Source organism: Heliangelus exortis, chromosome 2 (genome assembly GCF_036169615.1).
Source record: "Heliangelus exortis chromosome 2, bHelExo1.hap1, whole genome shotgun sequence".
Lineage (NCBI taxonomy): Eukaryota > Metazoa > Chordata > Aves > Apodiformes > Trochilidae > Heliangelus > Heliangelus exortis.
This window is the reverse complement of record NC_092423.1, coordinates 22,591,244-22,611,320: the sequence shown is the minus strand read 5'-3', so window position 1 is coordinate 22,611,320 and position 20,077 is coordinate 22,591,244. Positions and strand designations below refer to the sequence as shown.

Here is a 20,077-nt window from a genome sequence, read left to right as displayed (position 1 = left end):
ACTTTTTGTCTTTCCTGAGCAATTGGGGATGCTACCCCTCTGGCAAGATCATGGCTATCAGCCACCCCTGAACCTATTAGTCATTATGAACAGGAATAGCAAGAACTGTCTTTTCAGTCTGTTCATAAAAGATTATGGACTCCTGGCTCTTTCTAAAAGCAAACCTGCCTTTTCCTTTCCATTCTCACTCTGGCTTTCCAATTATCATCGACCTTAAAGGTCCAGCTGAGACTACATCTTCAAGTACATGGGCATAAAGGCATCTTCCCACAGGCAGTTACATTTCTTTCAGTAGATTTGTATGAAAATGGAGTTGTAGCCATAAAAGTGATACACTAGCACTAAAGTGTTATATTTCACCAGATTACTCAAAAGCAATTACACAGGCCAAAATGAGTGTATAATAAACTCTGAATGTTATTATTTCCAGGATACAGTAAGCTTCATATGAATTTAAAAGGATGCCAGTTTAATTATCTACTTAGCTCATTATGGTCATAGATTAATATGAACAATTGTTCTGGTGGCAATCTATTCTGCTGAAGCAGTCAGTGTTGTTAAGCACAGGAGATTTCTCAAATGCAAGGGTTTATTAGTGCAGACTCTGTACTGTATCTTGATATTCAGCAATAGACCTAACAGTATTGGATAAATTTAACAAGTTGATTACTTGTTTGTCATTCACATAATGATACTTCCATTACTTTACAGAGAAACTGTCAGAATAATCTCAGTGTACTGAAAGTAGTGAAAATTATTCACAGACTAAGTACCGATGCTCAAAAAAGGTGTTTTTCCTCTCTTGTTCACTTACTGTCAAATGATAAGACAGTTATACTAATCTATCCAGATCAGTTTGAATAAGGTAAAATGGTGATATAATAAAAATGTCTTCAAATCACTCAGTTGAGGAGAGGAGATTAACCAGCTACAGGAGAGAAAAACACAAACCTTCCAATAGCAAGTAATTAACTCAGGGGCTTTCAATTTTGCGGTTTGCAGAACAGGAACATTTGGAGTTGGGAAGAGCTGAAAACAGGTTACAGTATACACAGTCTCTGTACATTACTGAGCGCAATATGTAGGAGTGAAATATGTAGATTTCTTCATGGACCAAGGAAAGAGGGCATTAAAATACAATATAAATTTTAAATACTTGCCATTCTGACTGCTTTCGTAACTCTGCAAGCTGGTGGAGTCGTTTGAGAGCTTTTTCCTGTTTCTTCTCATCTTTCCATGACTTTGAAGCCACATTTCGAGCAAATTCTCTTTGTTTTAAATCTTTCAATCTCTATGTGAAAAGAACAAAAAGAGGAGGGATTAAATATGTGCACAGAAGATGCATTTCCTCTTGCTCAACTTATTTGCTTTAGTTGAAGTTAGCATGTAAATGGAGAATGAAAATATATTTAAAATGCTATCATCCTAAGCAGAGACTGAAAATGTTATTTAATAACATTTAATAATATTTAATAATAAAACAATGAGTGTGCCATCACTGTTTAGCTAATATATACCTACATATGAATGACACTTTTTTAGTTCCTTATGAATACACAAATCTTCTCCAGTGTACAAATACATACACATTTAATATAATTAAAATTTTCCTATTTAATTAAGTCACTTGGAATTTAATCCATAGGCATATAATGGAATAAAACTCAGCTTGTGTGTGTAACATATTTTATAGATTTCTATAATTAGACATAAATACATGGATGCAAGTGTCCTTCTGTGTTGGTTTTGTAGGTTTTTAAAACTGCATTTGTTTTTCAAAGGAGAGAACTACTGTCTGAAATATATGATCTGGAAAATGTTCTATGGTTACTTTCACATTTTTTTTTTTCTCCTCAAACATCTATAAATCAGGTAAATTTTGGTTGAGACAACAAAATTCTTTGCCTTTATTACATGTTTTACAACCTGGCTTTGCACTCCAGATAGTATAAATAAAAGTAACGGAGAACAAGAAACAACCCAAAAAGTTTCAAAAAAAAACATCTTTTGCAAAAACAGTAGTGCTAGGTTGCCTTTGATTTCACTGTGCTCTCTAGTACTCAGCAGGTTATGTCCAACCTCACAGCTGCCCAGTATACATCCACGTTTTTATGCTCCATGATGGAAACACCTTTTCCCCTTCACCACCTCTACAGGGCCTTAGTTTTTGGGTAAGGCAGGGTTACAAGTCAATAGGCATCAGGTTTGAGAAATGGGAATGAAGACAGTTCTTGGCTGTTAGGGGTTAAGGGAATGATGAATGTATGAGAGAGAACTGCTTTCTAAAAAGAGATCTGGTTTTGTCAGTAGGTGAAGACAAACTGAATAGGTAAACACTGTGTGTTGCCTTATACAATCTAAAGAGACAGTAGCTTCTTTTTTCTCCAGCACCTCATCAAAAGGAAAAAAGCTGCACTGGTAGAGCTCTGGTTAGGAATAATAATGAAATTTTTCAGTTATGCTGGATAGACCACGGGCCTGCCCACTGAGTCTGCAAAGCCATGGTTTTCCTCATTTATGGCCTGTGCCACCCTCCTGACAGACACAAACATTTTCTGCAGGTGGTACACAACAGCACACAATGGAGCAGCTACCTGAATGACAACCCTAAGCTCAGCAGGTGTACTTGCAAATTAACATTGCTTTACACAGCAATTGCAGTTTTCAACTAATTAAGTGCCTAACTGGGCATCCAAACAGAGGCACAGGTAATAAATTATGATTTACTGAATAGCTGTCCTGTGTTCTATTTTTCACCCGCTACAAATATCATTGTCATGGAGTTATACTTCACTTCTAGACTCATGTTCTACTCTTTCTCTGGTTTTCGTGTGCACCTGTGTGTAGACATTGTCATGTCTAACAGTAAGCCATCCCTTTTTTTATAAATACCTACAGAGAATATTAAAAGACTTCAAATTAATATTCCCTGTTACGGAAACATCTACTTATATAACCAGGTCTGAGTCACGTTGGCTTCTCTGTCTAAGACTCACTCAAAAAACTACTGAGTCTGTTATTTTCCTCATGAATGCTGATACGAATCATCAGGAGTTTCAAATGAATTAATGAAGCTGCATCTTCACTACCTTCTTTTGCTAAACACAAAATATCAGTGGATAAATATCTGTACTTTACCAATATATTGATGACTGATTATTGTTGTTTTTTTTTTTTTAAATTGTCACTTTTCTTTGGCCAGGACTTACTTCTTACGGACCTATGAGCACCTATACCAAACTCACCACTGCCTGCATATGCAGTACTGAGATTACTTTCTTCCTAGAGTTATGATACTGATTTCTATTCCTCCTTGTGCAGGTCAATATTTCTCTGGATTGCTGATCATCTGATGAAATTCAGATGCCTACAGTAGTTCCTTAGATTTTCTTTACAACCAGTGGAAAGAAATAAGTGCCTTCAGGGACCTAATAACCTCTTCTTAAAATGTCTATCTAAAATAAATGGGATAAAGTGAGATGTAAAAGTATCTCTTTCTTTTAACTGTGTAAAGAAGGTATGAAGGGTGACTAACTCAGACACAGACTTCTGATAGAGGAAATGGGTACTATCAATACATTTTCATTGCTACAGCTGCTATTCATGCCTACAGATTGTATAAAAGAGTATATTAGTGTAATTTTGGCATACATAATAGAAATAAAATTGGGGAAAGCATCTAGTGGCTTTTGTTTTGGTTTGGTTTTTTCTTGTTTGTGGGGTTTTTTGGGGTGTTTTTGTTTTGTTTTTTTTAATAAACTGTTGGCAAGAATACAGAGAAGGTTTGCCAGATTTGCCACCTCTCATTCTCCAGGATATCTCTGCCTTCAGGAAACACTTTTTCTCTATATGGCTCTCTCATTCAGTGTCTCAACTTGAGGACTGGAGGGAATACAGAGCTGGGGGAGAGTATTACTTCTTTACAGCATCTTCCAGGGACCATGTGCATCCCATTCTATAGATCTACCTGGATTTCTCAGTATAACTACTTTAGATGCTGGGGCAAATGACAGTTGCTGCAAGTATACTGGGAAGCAAATCCTACTCTTATTCACATTAGCATAACTGCATTGATTCAAATAGAAGGTAGCTTTGAAAAAAAAAAAATCCTTGCACTTGCTTATAATAAATATGGCAGGTTAGCATGAGTTAAACAATTTTTTTCACTTACATTCAGACTTCTTTTATCAGAATAGCCATCACAACGCATCCCCCAAAATATTCATCGTGTGGTGCATTGTAGACCTAAATAAACATTTTTTATGTACCTCTCCTTTCTTCAGACAGCATTAGGTACATGTTTCTTGTCATATTTGTAGAGCCTTCTCTGAATCAAAGTGCATTATTCAAATTTACTTGCATACCTGACTGGCTTTAAAGATTGATTTCCACTTTTCTGAATAGCTCCTTAATTACAGTTCTAAAAAAATTTACCATAGAAGGGTCAAATGAGGAAAAAAAAGGAACACGATTTTCTCCTGCTTGTAACCCTAATACTGGAATCAATTACATTATTTGTAAAACTAATTCACATTGCAAACCATCAAATGTGAACGAGTAACTAGAGAACATAATTAGATTTCATGTCTGAAACTTACAGTATTTACTTATATCTATTTGTATTGCTCCAAGTAAAGTTAAACCAAAAGGTTTTCATTGAGGCATTTCCATAGGGGAGAGGTCAGAATTTTGTGGCCACAACTCATTCATCTGAGGGCCTGAGCTATTTGTGGATCCAGATTATGCTCCACTTGACTTCCCACGTTGATAACACGTCCAATGAAGTTCTTGTCATATGCTGCAACAAGCTGGCTGAACACTGCTAATTTGATTAGACATATTTTGTGCCACTTTGGAATACAGAGTAGTTTACCTAGAAAAAGCATCACAGTTGCATGATAAGAAACTTGGAGCAGGGACCGTATCATCCATACGTTACCTCACTCATGAGCGTGTGGGATATCCTTAGCCGGGAAAAAAACACAACATCTCAAATATTAAATTTCTTTTTCCTTCTAATTTAATCACTTCAAGAAAAGAAACATATTCAAAGAAAAGAAACATATTACAGACTCTGTGCAAGATGAGCTTCTTCCAAAATTTCAGTATTTCTTGCAATCTTATTTTAAAAATATTTAAGCCTTTTTCCATATTTTTTGAAGCCTGTCTCACAGCTTTATTTTTCTTTCTTCTAATTGTAGCAGGTACAAAAGCATCTGCATTTTAAGGATAAGATCAAGAGTTTGAATTATCCAAGAATTCAACAGGCAAGTCCAAAGGCTGGCCTCAAACTTAGGTGATGTCTTTGGCCTTTCGGAGTAACAATATGAGAGTATAGATGACTGTACATAGATTATACCTATTGATTATACCCATAGATTTCTATAGAGATATCATAGGCTACTTATGAAACAGGTATCTTTACCATGATATTAATTTACAAATGAGGAATGAGATTGAATGGCTTCCAAAAAGAGTAGGAATGTGGCAGAATCAGCTCTTACAGATATACATTTAATTACCACATCCAAATCTTTTAAAGTTCCTTGAAACAAGAAAAAAGATATCAGGCATCTGAATTAAGCCTAAATTTGATTTACCTGTATAATCAGATGATCCTTGAGAGCTATGGTAGTTCTGTGGAACAACAAAAACGCATGAAGGATAAACCTATTACAAACTATTTTGTTATGGGTTGACATAAAGGAAAGTTGAATCAGCAGACCTCAACAGAGTGATTTTGAAGTGATGTACCAGAACACAAGTTTGTCACTAAGCAGAGTCATTTTAGTATGTACCAGTATGTACCTGTGGTAAGTGCAGCACTTTAGATGAAAATGTGTGGTCAGGGTAAATAGTGAAAAATAATATGTGGATGAAGATAACCATAAGAAGCCCTATCAAATAGGTCAAGGAAGTAAAAATATCACTTTTTCTAATAGGATGAAATAGTTATCCATAAAAGGCATTTTAAATTGTTTTCTTTTGGGTGTGAGTTTTTTTAGTTTGTTTTGGGTTTTATTCAGTTAGAACCAAAATATTCTTTCTCTTATATTTGCTTAAAGTAGACTGATCACTTTTGGAGTAGCAGAGTTAAAGGTAACCAGTAACCTAGCTCCAATACTATGATAAAGTAGCTGACCAAAGTAAAGGAGGTGTAATTAATGATTAATAAAAGAAAACATTTCCTTGCAGGTTTTGTCAGTAAGAAAAGACCACAACGGACTTCTCTGATCAAAACTTTTCAGTAACACAAGACAGAGGACATTTTGATTTATTATGTTTTAGCAGATAAACTGATAAAATCAAGTTACATTGACAAGATCTGTTTTACATAAACCACATTAAATGATTTTGTGGTTTAGGCCCAGCTGGCAACAAGGCAGCACGTGGCCACTCACTCAATCCTCCCACTGTGGAGGGAGAGGAGAAAATATCATAAAAAGCTCAAATTTAACATCAAGACAAAGATAGGGAAGATTCACTCACCAGCCATGGTCACAGGTTAATCTGATTTTACTGAGGGAAAAAAATCAATTTAGTCACCAATCAAATCAGAGCAGAACAATGAGAAACAAAATCAGATCTTAAAAACACCTCCTCCCTCCTTCCTGGGCCCAAATTCCTTTACTCCTGATCTTCCTGATTCCTCCCCTCGGCAGAACAGGGGTAGAGGGGAACAGGGAATAGGGTTTACAGTTCATCACAGATGATTTTCTGCCATTCCTGAGGACACCTCACAGTCTTCCCCTACTCTAGTGTGGGGGTCCATTCCCATGGGACAGAGTCTTTCAGGAACCCCTTCTGCTCTGATGTTGCTCTCACCTTCCTCTCTTCTCTGTCCTGAAGGTCTTTTAGAAGTTTCCTTTTCCTCTTCTTAAATAAGTAAATTGCAGAGGTGTTACCATTATTGCTTCTGGGCTCATCCTTGATCAGAGGAGGGTCCAGCTTTGGAGCCAGGGGACCTTCCATCAGCTTCTCACAGGAGCAAGCCCTTTGGCTCCCTCCCCAGCTACCGAAGCCCCACCACACAGACCCAACAGAAATGAAATTGATTCATGAAATATTATAATTCTTTAATATTTGATCGAGTTCTGTATCAGTCATGCCAGTATTTTCCCTGGCACTATTGTCAGGATGACAGATTTAATTGTTTATTCTTTTTAAATCCTCTCATGGAATTATCTAGCTTCTAGCTTGATGTGCCTCTCTTAGTGCTATAAGACTTATTAAAATCAGCATTAATGATTAGGAGACTTTATGGCCACCTCTTTCCTAATTCCTAAATGCTGGGCACCTGAACCTGGTAATACAAAAACATTTAGCTCTATATTATGCTGTTTAATACCCTCCTTAGCTATTAGTAGAGTGGTACTTTACAATTATCAGAAATATGATAGCTATGTCTAAATCATCTGGATTTTGCCCAAGTAGAGAACTAGAGAACAGAAATCTTTTTTTTTTTTTTTTTTTTGTACCACTGTTTACAAGTCATTAATTTCTATTTGGAGCAGAGGATTCTTTATGTCTCAAATACACTTCCAGAAGATTCTTGCCCTCAGTCACTTCTGATGACTACAGACTTTCTTTTTTGCCCTTTCTACTTTCTCAATCCCTTTTTCCATTTTTTTCACTCCTGATTTATGATACTTTACCATCCATTTTTCCTGTCCCTACTTTATTATAAATTTAAGCCACGGGGAACTGACTTTACTTCTAAACAAGATTCGTGGCTTGTAACCTATTTGGACTTTTTCAGTTCTACAGTTTGGGTTTTTAAACCATCTGATAAGTGCTCTTTAAAATTTCCTAGGTTTCTGTCACATCTTTCCATCTGAATTTCTCTTCCCAGTCCATTTGGCAAGCTCACTCACCTTATGAAACTAGATTCCTTAAAGAAGTGTATGTTACAGTTTTTTATTTATACAAATATATACAAATATTTTATTTGCATTTACTAATACAATCTCCTGCCTTTGAAAATTTCCTGTATGCCTGTGTTGACCATCATAATGCTAGTAACATATAGCTTCAAGATCAGCTTTTTAGAGACCTATAAAGTGGGTGAAGTATTTTTGTGCTGTTCTTGTCAGAAGGGAGGCCAATGAAGGCAGAAAATTCAGATGGATAATCTATTAATTTTAATTTATACATGCATGGGATTGGAGCGGCAATTTATGTTCCAGTCTGTGGGTTATTTACAGAATTAGATGAACAGATGTCTGGGATTTTTTTCAGGGTAACTAACTCCTTCAATATCCTGGTTTAGCCTTTGATTATCAGAGAAAATCTTCTGAGAACACATCTCAGTAAATTACACTGATTAAAAAGAGATTATTTTGATTATATGCCTTTTTCTTTTATTTAATTCTCCTCCAAATATGTCTCACATTATTATTATGGCCTGTGCAAGGTGAATGATATCCTAATTTTCCATTTTGTTAAGGCAAAGTTATTTGGGACTATCTAGCACTTTTTGCTTTTGTTTTGTTTTGGTTTTTTTCCCCACATGCTTAAAATATTATTTATTCACAATTTGTTATTTAGATCTGGGCCCCTTGAAAGCAACCTGCAGTGCCTAAGGCTTTTTCTAAGAGAGAGAGAGAAAAGTAAGCACGTGGTCACGATACGCAGTTCAGCCCACTGATGCACAACATAGCACTCAGTTGCCACTTGACACTCTAAATTTCTGTAATTTCAAATTACTTTAATACTGTTATAGAAACTGCTCCCTGGATAGAGGGTGTAAATGAGCATGATGCACTTCTATGAGAATAATTCCGGACCACTCTTACCCTCTTGTGTATTGTGGAGCTATGAGAGGTAACGTTCATTGTCCATTTCTCCCCTCTTACCTATGCTCCAGACTACATTTTTTTGTGTTCACCCATATCAAATGATGCTGTAAGCACAGATTTAGGCTTTTATGTAGACATAGACATTTTTAATATTATAAAGACAAGCTGTCTGTCACTGCTTCTGAGATACATTATATAATTTCTTAAATTCTTTGCCTAACACTTGACACAAACAAGCTGTTAATTAAGCTTTACCCTACTACTCACTCCCAGGAAACTTTTATTCATGTAAAATTTATGTGTACTGTGGTTTTTTATTCTAGTAGTCTGGATTTTTCTACACCCCTGAATTTTAATAATTTCTTGTAAAAAAAAAAAAAAAAAGGATGATTTTGAGTTTATGCACTCAGATGGAACAACAGTCCTCTTAAAATGTGCACTAACAGATAAAATCCGGGGGCAGTGACTTTATATTCTTTGGACTAGGTGAGCTAAAGCAATAATGTAAATTATTCCGCAAAAAAGAACAGGTAGGGCCACTGGTTCATACATTATGTTGATCTCTGAAAAAATAGAGCATTGGTTTTTCAGATATTATGGATTTAGCTTTTAGAATGACCTTGTGCAAGAATAAGTGAAGAATTTTTTTAAAAAATGTGTTCATGTCCTTGAAATAACATAATATTGTTATAACACTTATTGTACACTTCTCACGTGCTCTGTGTTCAGAGTTATTAGGTTATGACTTTTTGCTTCTGTACAGGTCCAATTTATGATTATTTTCAAATCACAGGCCAGAGCCTTAATTTTATTTTTTAACCAAGCAAAAGGACATTATGCTGTGTTAAATTTCAAAATGGGAGGGAAATCAGAATCTGACATGGGCTATAATTATGTCAATGAACTGTATGTTTGGTATAAGCCAGGTTCAAATAATATGAAAGCAATGCAGAACTCAGAAAAGATAGTCATCCAGAGCTGATGAAAAGACTGAATTTTGCTTTCAAGCAAAGAATAAGAGGAGGTTAATCTGAACAATCTAGTTTTCTTTTAAAAGGTAAAAATGAAATTGTACCTTTTAGCCAATAATTTTGTATATGCATACTAATAAACACGATTCAATAAAATGGGTTTTTTTACCCCTAAACATGGTATTACTTTAGACAATAATCTTTCAACTTAATTATATTTTGATATTCACACAATCAGATCCTTATCTAAGGGCAGGTTCACAAGATAATCAGTAGGTTATATCACTGCTGGGTATGATGAACCTTCCTGAATCCCACAGATCCTAAATGGAAAGTGTAAATACAGAGTAATAGAATGTAACTGCACTTGCACTTTCAAACATCATTATTAAAGGGCCTGTTTTGAAGGAAGCAGTGCTAAGAATCCATCGACATGCTATAGGCTTGAAAACAAGCAGAGGAAAGCTAACAACAAGCATACATTACCCTTCAGGCTACTGGGGGGTTCTGTCAATTCTTCTATACTTACACACTTGTTTAATGAACCAGAATTTTTGCCATTTAGGAATTTTTGATGTTTGGGGTTTCTTAACTTTTTAATCCTACTGGGAAAAGTAGAATTTTGAAAACTTATTTTAAAAAAATGAACATTTCAAGTGTTGGCAAGTGACATAATCAATATATCTAAATAGCAATAAAACATAATGCCCTAAAGGTATAATTTTAATCAGTCCTTTATCTCAAGAATTGTAAATATAATGTGTGTATATTATACAAGACATTTTAAAAATATTTTTAGTAGCAAAGTTGAAGCAGAGTATTTAATTCCTTACAAAATATTTCAACCTGATTAAAACGAAATCATGTAAACCTTTTCAACAAAAAAAAATTATTCTCATATTCTCACATTCCTGTACTACCATTCTAGTCTAAAAATAGCATTTGCTGATAAAAAATCCTGATGTGGTATTTTTTGTTCAGCAAACATTTGTTTTTTACTATCTCACCACCTGTGATAATATATTTGTTTCATAGTCACATGAATGTCATCTACATTTCTCTAGACATTCCTTTGTAATTTATCTGAGAAGTTTTTTGAAGAGCCCTTATCTTTTAATGGCTCCTGGTGGAGCCTCATTATTACGAAATTGCAAATGCTGTGAAATAATAATTAGTCTGGGTTGCCTCCTTCATTTTTCCCCTATAGACATATTAGAAACTGTTAATTAATGCTTCTAACTAAGTTATGATAATAAATACTAATGTCACTATATTTATTGCTGTCTTGGTGATGAACAGATCTGTTTCTGGTTTGCTTTTAGTTTTGTTTCTGCCCCTCTAAGACATACAAGGCACATGGTACATTTCCATGAATGTGAACACAGTTGATTAGCAGGACTTTAAAGCTCCACAGGAATCTATTGCTCAGCTACACTCTTGCACATTAATTACTGCATGGAATGTGCAGTCAGGAAATGAACTCAACTATAACAGATGCAGAATCTAGATAGATTTTGATAGGACCAGACATACTTTGTAGATGCCAATGGAATTAGAAAATTTACCATTTTTCTAGAGGAGAGAAAGATAAGAGCAAGACAGCATTTTTCAGAAGTTATGTAGAAGCTGATGGAAACATAACTTTCTTGTCAACATTCCAAACTGCAATTTTTTTGCTAGCAAAGCAAATCTCACAATATTTCTGAAAAAGCTGACTATGGCACAGAAGTGCCCCAGGTAAGATATGTACAGATGTGTTGTAACCTGCACAAAAGATTCCTTAATCTGGCTGAATAGTAATTTATTCTACGAGTCCTTCCACAATTATGAATTTAAGTACTTGTGAACAGACAGCAGTACCAGGCAGTCATAGTATCTGTCAGCGTTTTCCCTGTCAACCCAGTATTTGAAGCAAGACTTGTGGAGACTGACCTTGACACCACCACCACAACAACAAAGAAATTTTAAAATGTGTAATTATGAGCCCTATAAGCAGCATTGCCTTATGTTTGTCAGACTCTGGAAGCTGGCACATGAAATAAATTGTATGCCTGCATTCCGTCTTGCCCGGTTCAACTTATCAGTTTATGGTGAACAGACATTTTTGCATGCATGGTAACATTTTACATAGGTGTAAGTAGAAAGCATGCTGCAAAATCTGCTCCTTCTGGCTGTATTACTGACATTTAAAAATTGGAAAAGACATCTGAATACAGACATTTAAGAAAAGGAGAGCAAGGACCAACATAATTCATCTTGTTCATTAAATAGCACAGGCACAACGTCAGCCTGACCGCCCCAAAGTTTAAATTCAAATGAGCATAAAATTTAAGCATTACTTTTCAGGTTCTCCATATCTACAACATTTTGTTAAGTATATCCTATGTACTGCATATACAAGCATTTCAGAGCTGAGAACCCGAGACATGTTGATTTTAATAACTTCTTTTCACACAGCATGAAAAAAAAGGTATGACTGGCTTAGAATCACTTTTTATTTGAACAGAATGTTTCAGAAAGCCTTTTGTCCCAAAATTAATCAATTTACATTGTAATTGCCTTGCTAAGTCAGTCATAACAGAATGTTTTATTTAATTTGCTTTTGAGAATTTTTTCCTTATTCATATTTGAAATGGAAAATTATTTGAACCAGAGATGCTAAATTTTAACCAGATTTATAGCACTTTTTCCTAAATACAATGAAAGAAGAAAGTTTCTTCATGTTCTGACTGGGGAATTATTCTACAAAATTAACCCCCGAACTGATATTTTAGGTCGGAATTTAATATTTGTTTGTAGTTTGGTCTAATCAGTTTCTATAAAAAATCTAATCCTTCAGATTCCTTGCTTATTTGATGAAGTCATCCATTATACTGCATCAGCCATTCCTCCAGCTTGAAAAATTAGTTGTAAAACTTTAGTAATTAAAAAGTGTACCCTCAGAAAAGAATGTAAAAGACAATAACAGAGGCATTAATGAAGAGCACTTCCTCTAACTGACATTCTGGTTATTGCAATGTCTTAAATGCCAAAATCTGATAATACACTTCTGTAATTCCTTACATAATGAAATACTTAAGAAATATCTTACAGTCATTGGACCATCATTAACAACTATGAAATTAAGTGTCCCATGGGGTTTTTTCCAATTTAAAGAGGGTTAAATTGCTAATTTACATGTTAATTAGCATTCATTCTAAGGAACAGTAAATATAATTCTATAGCATCTAGCATTTAACACTTTAGCTTATCAAGACATTAAATTTAAAAGAAGCTCTGCATTATTTGCAAGAAGGTTTTTGAGGGCTAATGATGAAAGAAGTCTCATTATTCTAAACCACACGTGGTTTAAAAATTATGAATACTGCCAATTTCTTTACTTTACTACTGAGTAGTAAGAATATAGCAAAGCTTTCGCAGGGCAGCAGTCCTGGCATCATCAATTCTTAGTAAGTCCCACTGACCTGCAGAGATTCGTAAGTTTAAAAGGAAGAATTGTTTCTGGTGACATTTCCTTGGAATCTGCTGTCTCGAGTCATGCCCAAGCACTGGAGTGTGCTCAGTGGTATTTGGGAATGCTGCTTCTGCTGCTCTGGTGCTACTTTGTACAGGCATTTGTTGTAGTGTACAGCAGAAACAACTCTGCATAGCACAGCTACAAATAAATAACATTTTTAAAAAATATTACATGACATTATAAACAAAGCATTTACTTTAAGACCATTTCAAACTGGCAAAATAAATATTCTTAGTAGAGTGATGCTAAATATTATTTTATTGGTTACATCCTGCTTTTGCACACATACTGTACACTACTTCTTTGCTTGAATAATAATAATTTATTGATTAATTTATTGCTTTATGTTACCTTTATTTATATCAGTTCTGTGATGTGACAGATTGTGTGTTTCACTGCACTGATACTTCAAGCCAAGAAAGTAGAGTATTTTGGCCTTATATTATCTGTAAGTGGTAAATGATGGAATTGTACACAAGCTACAGCATTCTTTTTCAGCTTTTACAGCATACTTTTCATTCTTTCCTTTTTTTCAGACCCTAGCCAATTTTTTGGTCTAAGTCCTTTGTATTACTTCCAATATATTCCAATATATAGTATTTTGTGGCAATCTAATATCTATAGTATTTTTGTGAAGAGAATTAGCTGTGACATGGGATTTTCACATAGCCTGTCTGGTTGATTCACTCAGTTCCTTAGCTCTAAATGGAATGGTGTGGACATTGGTGGCTCTAAGTGGCTGACATTGACAGTCTCCTCCTGTGCTTTATCCTGATATTCCTCCTTATTTATGGATTATTTCTTCAGGTCCTTTCTCTTGTGTCTCCTTTTTGTCTGTTTATTGAAAACACCTTTTATTGTCCTCTGATTTCAGTCATGCTTTCATGCCTTTCTGATTTTGCTCTGTCTCTCTCCGTCCATTACACCTATTCCTGAAACCACTTCTCCCCCTATTTCTCCTCTCATTTAATTCATATCATCAATTCAGCTTCTTCCCCTGCACTAGTTGGATTCATTCCTGCAGTATGGTCCATCTTCAGTACTGAGTCAGGGAGTTTGTTCTTAGGGAAAACAATGTACAACCTGTAATTAAAGATTTTATTTAAGGGAAGTTACATAAAAGTGTCAGATTAGGTTGTCCAAAGGTAATTGACTATTGTCTTTTCACTCTCTAATTACTGACTTTGCAAATACTGTACATTTTTACTATATATATTTTATATCCTATATATATCTTATATACTATATATATATATATATATATTACTGTATTTATTTAATAAAGTTTGGGATCCAAAGAAAATTTCAGTCCAATCTCAGAGCAACAGAAACCTGGGACTTAAGATACAAAATGTTTGCAACCCTTAATTATAAGAATCACAGTCAGTTCTCTGTCTAGTAATACAGAACCAAGGGTGATCTAATTTGAAAGGAAAACTGCTTTAGAAACAAAAGGGATAAATAAAAGGAGTTAATTCACAGGAACAGATTCTGCAGGAATAAGAAAAAATTTTAAAGTTAGTTATAGGAAAGGCAGTGTGAGAAAATATTCAGCAAGAAATTATCAGAAACCTGCTCTTTGGGAACTCTTACAGTCAGAGTTTAAGTAAGTTTTGGTAGTATGAACAACACACACTGCAAAACCAATTCATGATAAAAAGCTAAAAAATTGTGAAACTATAACAGAAGTTAGAGAATGTAATATGTGGTATAGGCATAAGCAACAATAAGAAAATCACTGATTTCAGGAGCAAGAGAACAGTGGCAAAAAGGTACTTTAATGATAGGATAGGCTACAGAAATTAATTATCTATTTTATCTTTGTTTTGAACCTGAAACAAAACAAGACCTATGCCAGAAATATAGAGTACCCTGTTTCCAAGGGAAGAGGATGATGTGTTTAAAAGGAAAGAACAGGGAAAATTTAATTGTTATATGCATCATAGAACAATGAATAAAAAATAATAAAGAATCCCTCTCTAAGAAAATAAATGCTGGGATGAATCAGAAGCATCTGAAAAAGGATATGCAGGCACAAATGAACTTTCTAAATAGTTGCTTAATCATGATAGTTAAAACATAAACTGGCAATAGATTTGCCTGAAGCAAAACTACATAGGGATTTCACTTCAATAAAATAATGATTTTTTGAAAAATCTGAGAAACTGTCGACCATATTGAATCACATGTTCAGTATTTTGATTTGTATGTCAGAAGCATCTAATCTGATTAGAGATACTAGGTAAATGTTCTGGAGATGGAAGAAAAAATGATAAGTAATAACCTTCCTCTCTAAATCTCTCTCATAAAACATCTGAGCATCATCCATTTTATGCATTCAAATATTTCCCTTTTTTGGGGGGGAGACTGTTTTTAGACATGCATCTTGGAAAATTCACAGTTGTTTTCAGGACTGGGTATAATTTTATACCCTCCAAATTGCACACAAATAACAATTTGTAGATGTGATAGCTGCTTTTGAGCATAGGAATCTACTGGTACCTAGAAATAGGAGGAAAATAACTACCATGCATGCAAAATTCCTTTATCGTTTCATGTCTACTTCTAAACCAGATATTTGAGGGAATCTGACATCATATTACTTGCCTGACTCCTTTTCTTTTATCTTTAATACAGTTCTGGTTCTGGCTTTCTTACTGAGGATGTGTCGAATGTGAAACTTTTATTAAAAGCGTGCACGTATTTCTTAACAAGTATCAAACCAAGGCGATTTTTGTAAGGTTCCAGGAGTAGAATGCTGATGGCTGCAGACAAAACCTCTTGCTGATGGAGAGCAAGAAGTTCTGAGGTCCTTTGCCATTCAGATTATTTTCTGAGGAAGTCAAAGAGACCTTGTCTGCAAAACCTGGCCTTAACTGCAGGACTTCTTCATGGCCAAGTGTCCTCAGGTAGAGAAACAGAAGTGGTGGCAGCAGGGAAGGACATGAGCTCTGTTCACATGGCAGTACAAGAGAGACAGTGGGTCCACCTATATACGAAAGCAGAGACTACAAAAGCACACATAGCAATGGACCTTCCTGCAGATGTAGCCTTTTCTGTTTGATTAATGTGTTCTTACAGCCAAATAAATAATACTTTGCCCAGCAAAAGCTTTATTGGTCTTGCTGTGTTTGCATAATTTCCCACATTCAAGGTGAAATCTCTCAGTTATTTCTGAATCAGTTTCCTTTCCTTCAAATGGAAAGTGTTTGGGCAACAGGAGAGGTGTATCTTAGAGACAAAATATGGGACTTTTTTTTCTGCTAGGAATATGCAGGTGCCAGAAAAACCTCCCTAAAGATGAAAAAAAAAAAGGTCTCAGCCTTACGTTCTTTCCTGGATCTTTCTCTGTGTTCTCCTATCCATGAATTTTCTAGGTGGAAAAGGCAATGCTATCTAAAATGTAAGTATAAACGCTAGTTTTGATGTTAAAGAGGACCTTAATCTCTTCCCAAGTCACAGTTTAAATCCACATGCACCATAGAGGCTTAAAGACAAGTGCCCAAAGCTGTATGCACTAAATCAGACTTTCATTCAAAAACCATACCCATGTGGTATAAATACTAAGATGCAGATATGTGCATTTGAACAGGTGCAGACTGAAAGTTCTGTTCACCTACTTATATAGGGCTGCCTGCTTCAAGAACACTAAGATTTAGATTGTAATTTTGTGGTGGGGTTTTCTCCATATGAGCAAATGTGATGTATTTCACCATATGACTGAATTTTTACAACAAAATTAAAAGGCCTGTTTTGTCACCAGGAACCCCAAGATGGCAATACAGTCTTGTTTTTCTTTGCTGCTTGCTTCTATTATTATTATTATTATCATCATCCCATTTATTATATTGCAGTACATGGAACATATTTGTGATTTTCTCCTTTGTTGACATCTAAGAATCTCGCTGAATGCTAAGGAGTATTTATACAAAAATTGAAACTCCAACTATTTGCTGAATGGATGATTGTTATGCATGACCTAGAGGTACTAAAAGATTCTATATAACAATATTATGCAAATAGCTATCTCTGCTCAGGTTTTGCTTCCTTTTATAGATGCACAGGTCTTAACAACCCTGTTAAAAAGAATCTATACTTTTATATTATTTTCAGCTGAAAATGTAAAATACATGCTCACATATTACATTTTCAGGCAGCAGCCTATATTGATTCTAATTACTTTTGAAAAAATTCACACCAGAACCTTATCCTTCCAGAGCTCAAATAATTTCAATGAAGCCAAGCAAGTCAGTTCTGATGCAGTTAACTTGTGTTGCAGAGAACACAGTTTGTTGCACAGAGCAAGTGATAATAAGTATAATTCACATTGATGCTTGATGAGAGATGCTGCAGATTTATCAAATGTGCTACTGCCCATGACTGCTGCCCAGAACTTTAAAAAATCACAGATTCCATAGAAAAGGGAAGACACAAAGGAAAAAAGCTGTTGATTAGTGGGTTAGACTGGTATGTGCTGGGCCAATGAGATATGTATGCACAGGGGTGTATGGTGATGAAAGATTATGTGTTCCCAGGAAAGTCACTCACAGCCTTGTTAAGAATCAGGCTTAAAACCAGAGAGCTCAGATAAATCTGGGTGGGAGTTACAGCCTCCCACTCAAACAGACTTTGTACAGGCTCACATTGAAAGAAATTAATTTCCAATAAATAATAGCAGTGAAAAAATTATTATAGCATAGTACACCAGGAAAGATACTGTCAACAATAACTGAGATTAATGCTGTCAAGACAACCAATGAAATAAGATCTGCTTAATACTCAGACAATATTACTCAAAAATACATAAATCATACTAGAAGCCCCAGGGTCATTACAGTATTAGAAGATAATGAAAAAATGGTCACAGGAGATCTTCAATATTCTGTCAAAGTTTTTCTTGTATGAGTATGTGTGTATATACACGTCCACACATATATGTAGTACTTTTACATATATAAGTATGAAAGTATTTAGCATGCAGAGAGAGACAGAGAAGGTCTTTCTGAGTATACTTCTTTAGAACAACCTAACACACCAGAAAGACCAGGTACACAAAGCCAGATCGTCCTCATAATGGACATAATTGTGATATATTTGCTAGGTCTAATACTCAGTTCTTTCTCCTTTAAAAATGGTTGAAATCATAGAGAAGAAAATATATCACAAAAATAATTTTGTAAAACCACTATATTGGGAAGTTAGTAATAATTATTTGAATAAAATCTGTTTCCTCTGGAATAGAAACAAAAGACCTATGACAAAGTACTTAGTGCCATATCCTCATTTCTGCCTTCATAGCTTCTCTAACTACCATTGCCACTGTAATACAAATTTTGAAGTAGAAGCACTTAAATGGGGTTAATGAGAGGACTACACTGCATGTGTAGAGTGCCTCATTTATTTAATCTCCATTAGAAGAGTGATACTTAGAATAAATCCATGTGGACTAAAGGTACCCTCAAATTTCTGCTGGGAAACACAGAAAATATACCCTTAGAAGAAAGTTTTTCTGGTGACTGCTATCCGTCTCAGAACCAACATTTTGAAACTAATCTAACCTAATCCATAGGAAAATATAAATTAACTTGTCTTCTTTGAAGATTACTCTGATATAAGTAAGAAGAATAAAGGCTCTTCTCTGGGAGAATACAGAACTCACAGAAAACTTCACATTCACACTATTCCTTGAGGGAAATTAATGCTGTTCCCATACTTGGCTGAGAAGTCAAACTGTGAGAGGAGACTGAATTACCCTGTTGCATAAGGAGGATAGCTACCTAATCCTGTGCTAACTGAGCTTCTGAACTGCATTTAAAGGAGCAGAATGTGGTGAGCTTGTATTGTCAGCTGATATTCTGTATGTAACAAGTATTTCCATGCAGACTCTTAGTTCCCAGTGCTATGCCCAGCAGCCTTCAAAGCACTAAATATAGCTAAAAATTAAAGAATTTTATTTCTTAAATATTCCCCTTTATAACAGAAAGCTGCCCAAAGCCCCCCTGGACAGCAAACCAATCATAAATGGTGCATCAAGCAGGGTGTTTTATTTGGCATAAGCTGCTCTTTGCAGGGGAAGTGTGTGAAGAGGGAAGGGCACAAATGGATCCATTTGAGTTCAGATGCATTTCTGACAAGTGAAAAAAACAGCTGGAAGGGGAAAAAAATTCTTTGTGCAGCAAATGGGGATTTATAGGGATTAGAATCAAATATGGGAAAGCATTTGTTTTGTGTTATTATAACCATTTATATGGATTAATGGAATGGTGATGTGGAATTGCTTTTGTTTTAATACATCAATACACTAGATGGATCTAGCTCTGGTTTAGGAGTGATGGAACAAAAGAGTCCCATTAATACGCATGGACAGCTGACTCTGGACAGCTTGAATTCAACAGGATGGTTTGGGTGGGCAGACACTTGGTTACATGGTAATGTAGTGCTGTGATAGATGCACACAGAAAATTCCAGGCTGGTTTATGTCCTCTATAATACTGCAAAAGACAGCAAGATTTCTTGCAGTGAGAGTGAGGAGCTTTGCCTTTAGTGCTGTTTCTTTTTTTCAACATTTACTATTTCTAGTTCTCTGTCAGAAATACCAAGGGTTCTAAATGATTCATGTATTTGCAAAGTAGCTCCCAACCCTCATGCACCCAGAACTGTGATCAAGCAGAAGACACTAATAAACAATTAGTAAGCAATGTAAACAATACATGAGAACTCAACCTGTGTAACACATGTAAGAGCTAGTTGAAAAACAGAAGAAAAAGGTACATGTATGGAGTCCTTTTACA

General features: G+C 35.2%; 1 protein-coding gene across 1 annotated transcript in view; it reads right to left on the bottom strand.

The window, feature by feature from the left end:
- The window catches only part of ZNF804B (zinc finger protein 804B), a 64,510-nt gene that overhangs the window by 9,139 nt on the left and 35,294 nt on the right, over positions 1-20,077 (bottom strand). The window contains exon 3 of the mRNA XM_071735188.1: positions 1,161-1,291. Coding sequence (XP_071591289.1) covers positions 1,161-1,291 — 131 coding nt within the window. The remainder of the gene's footprint in view (positions 1-1,160; positions 1,292-20,077) is intronic.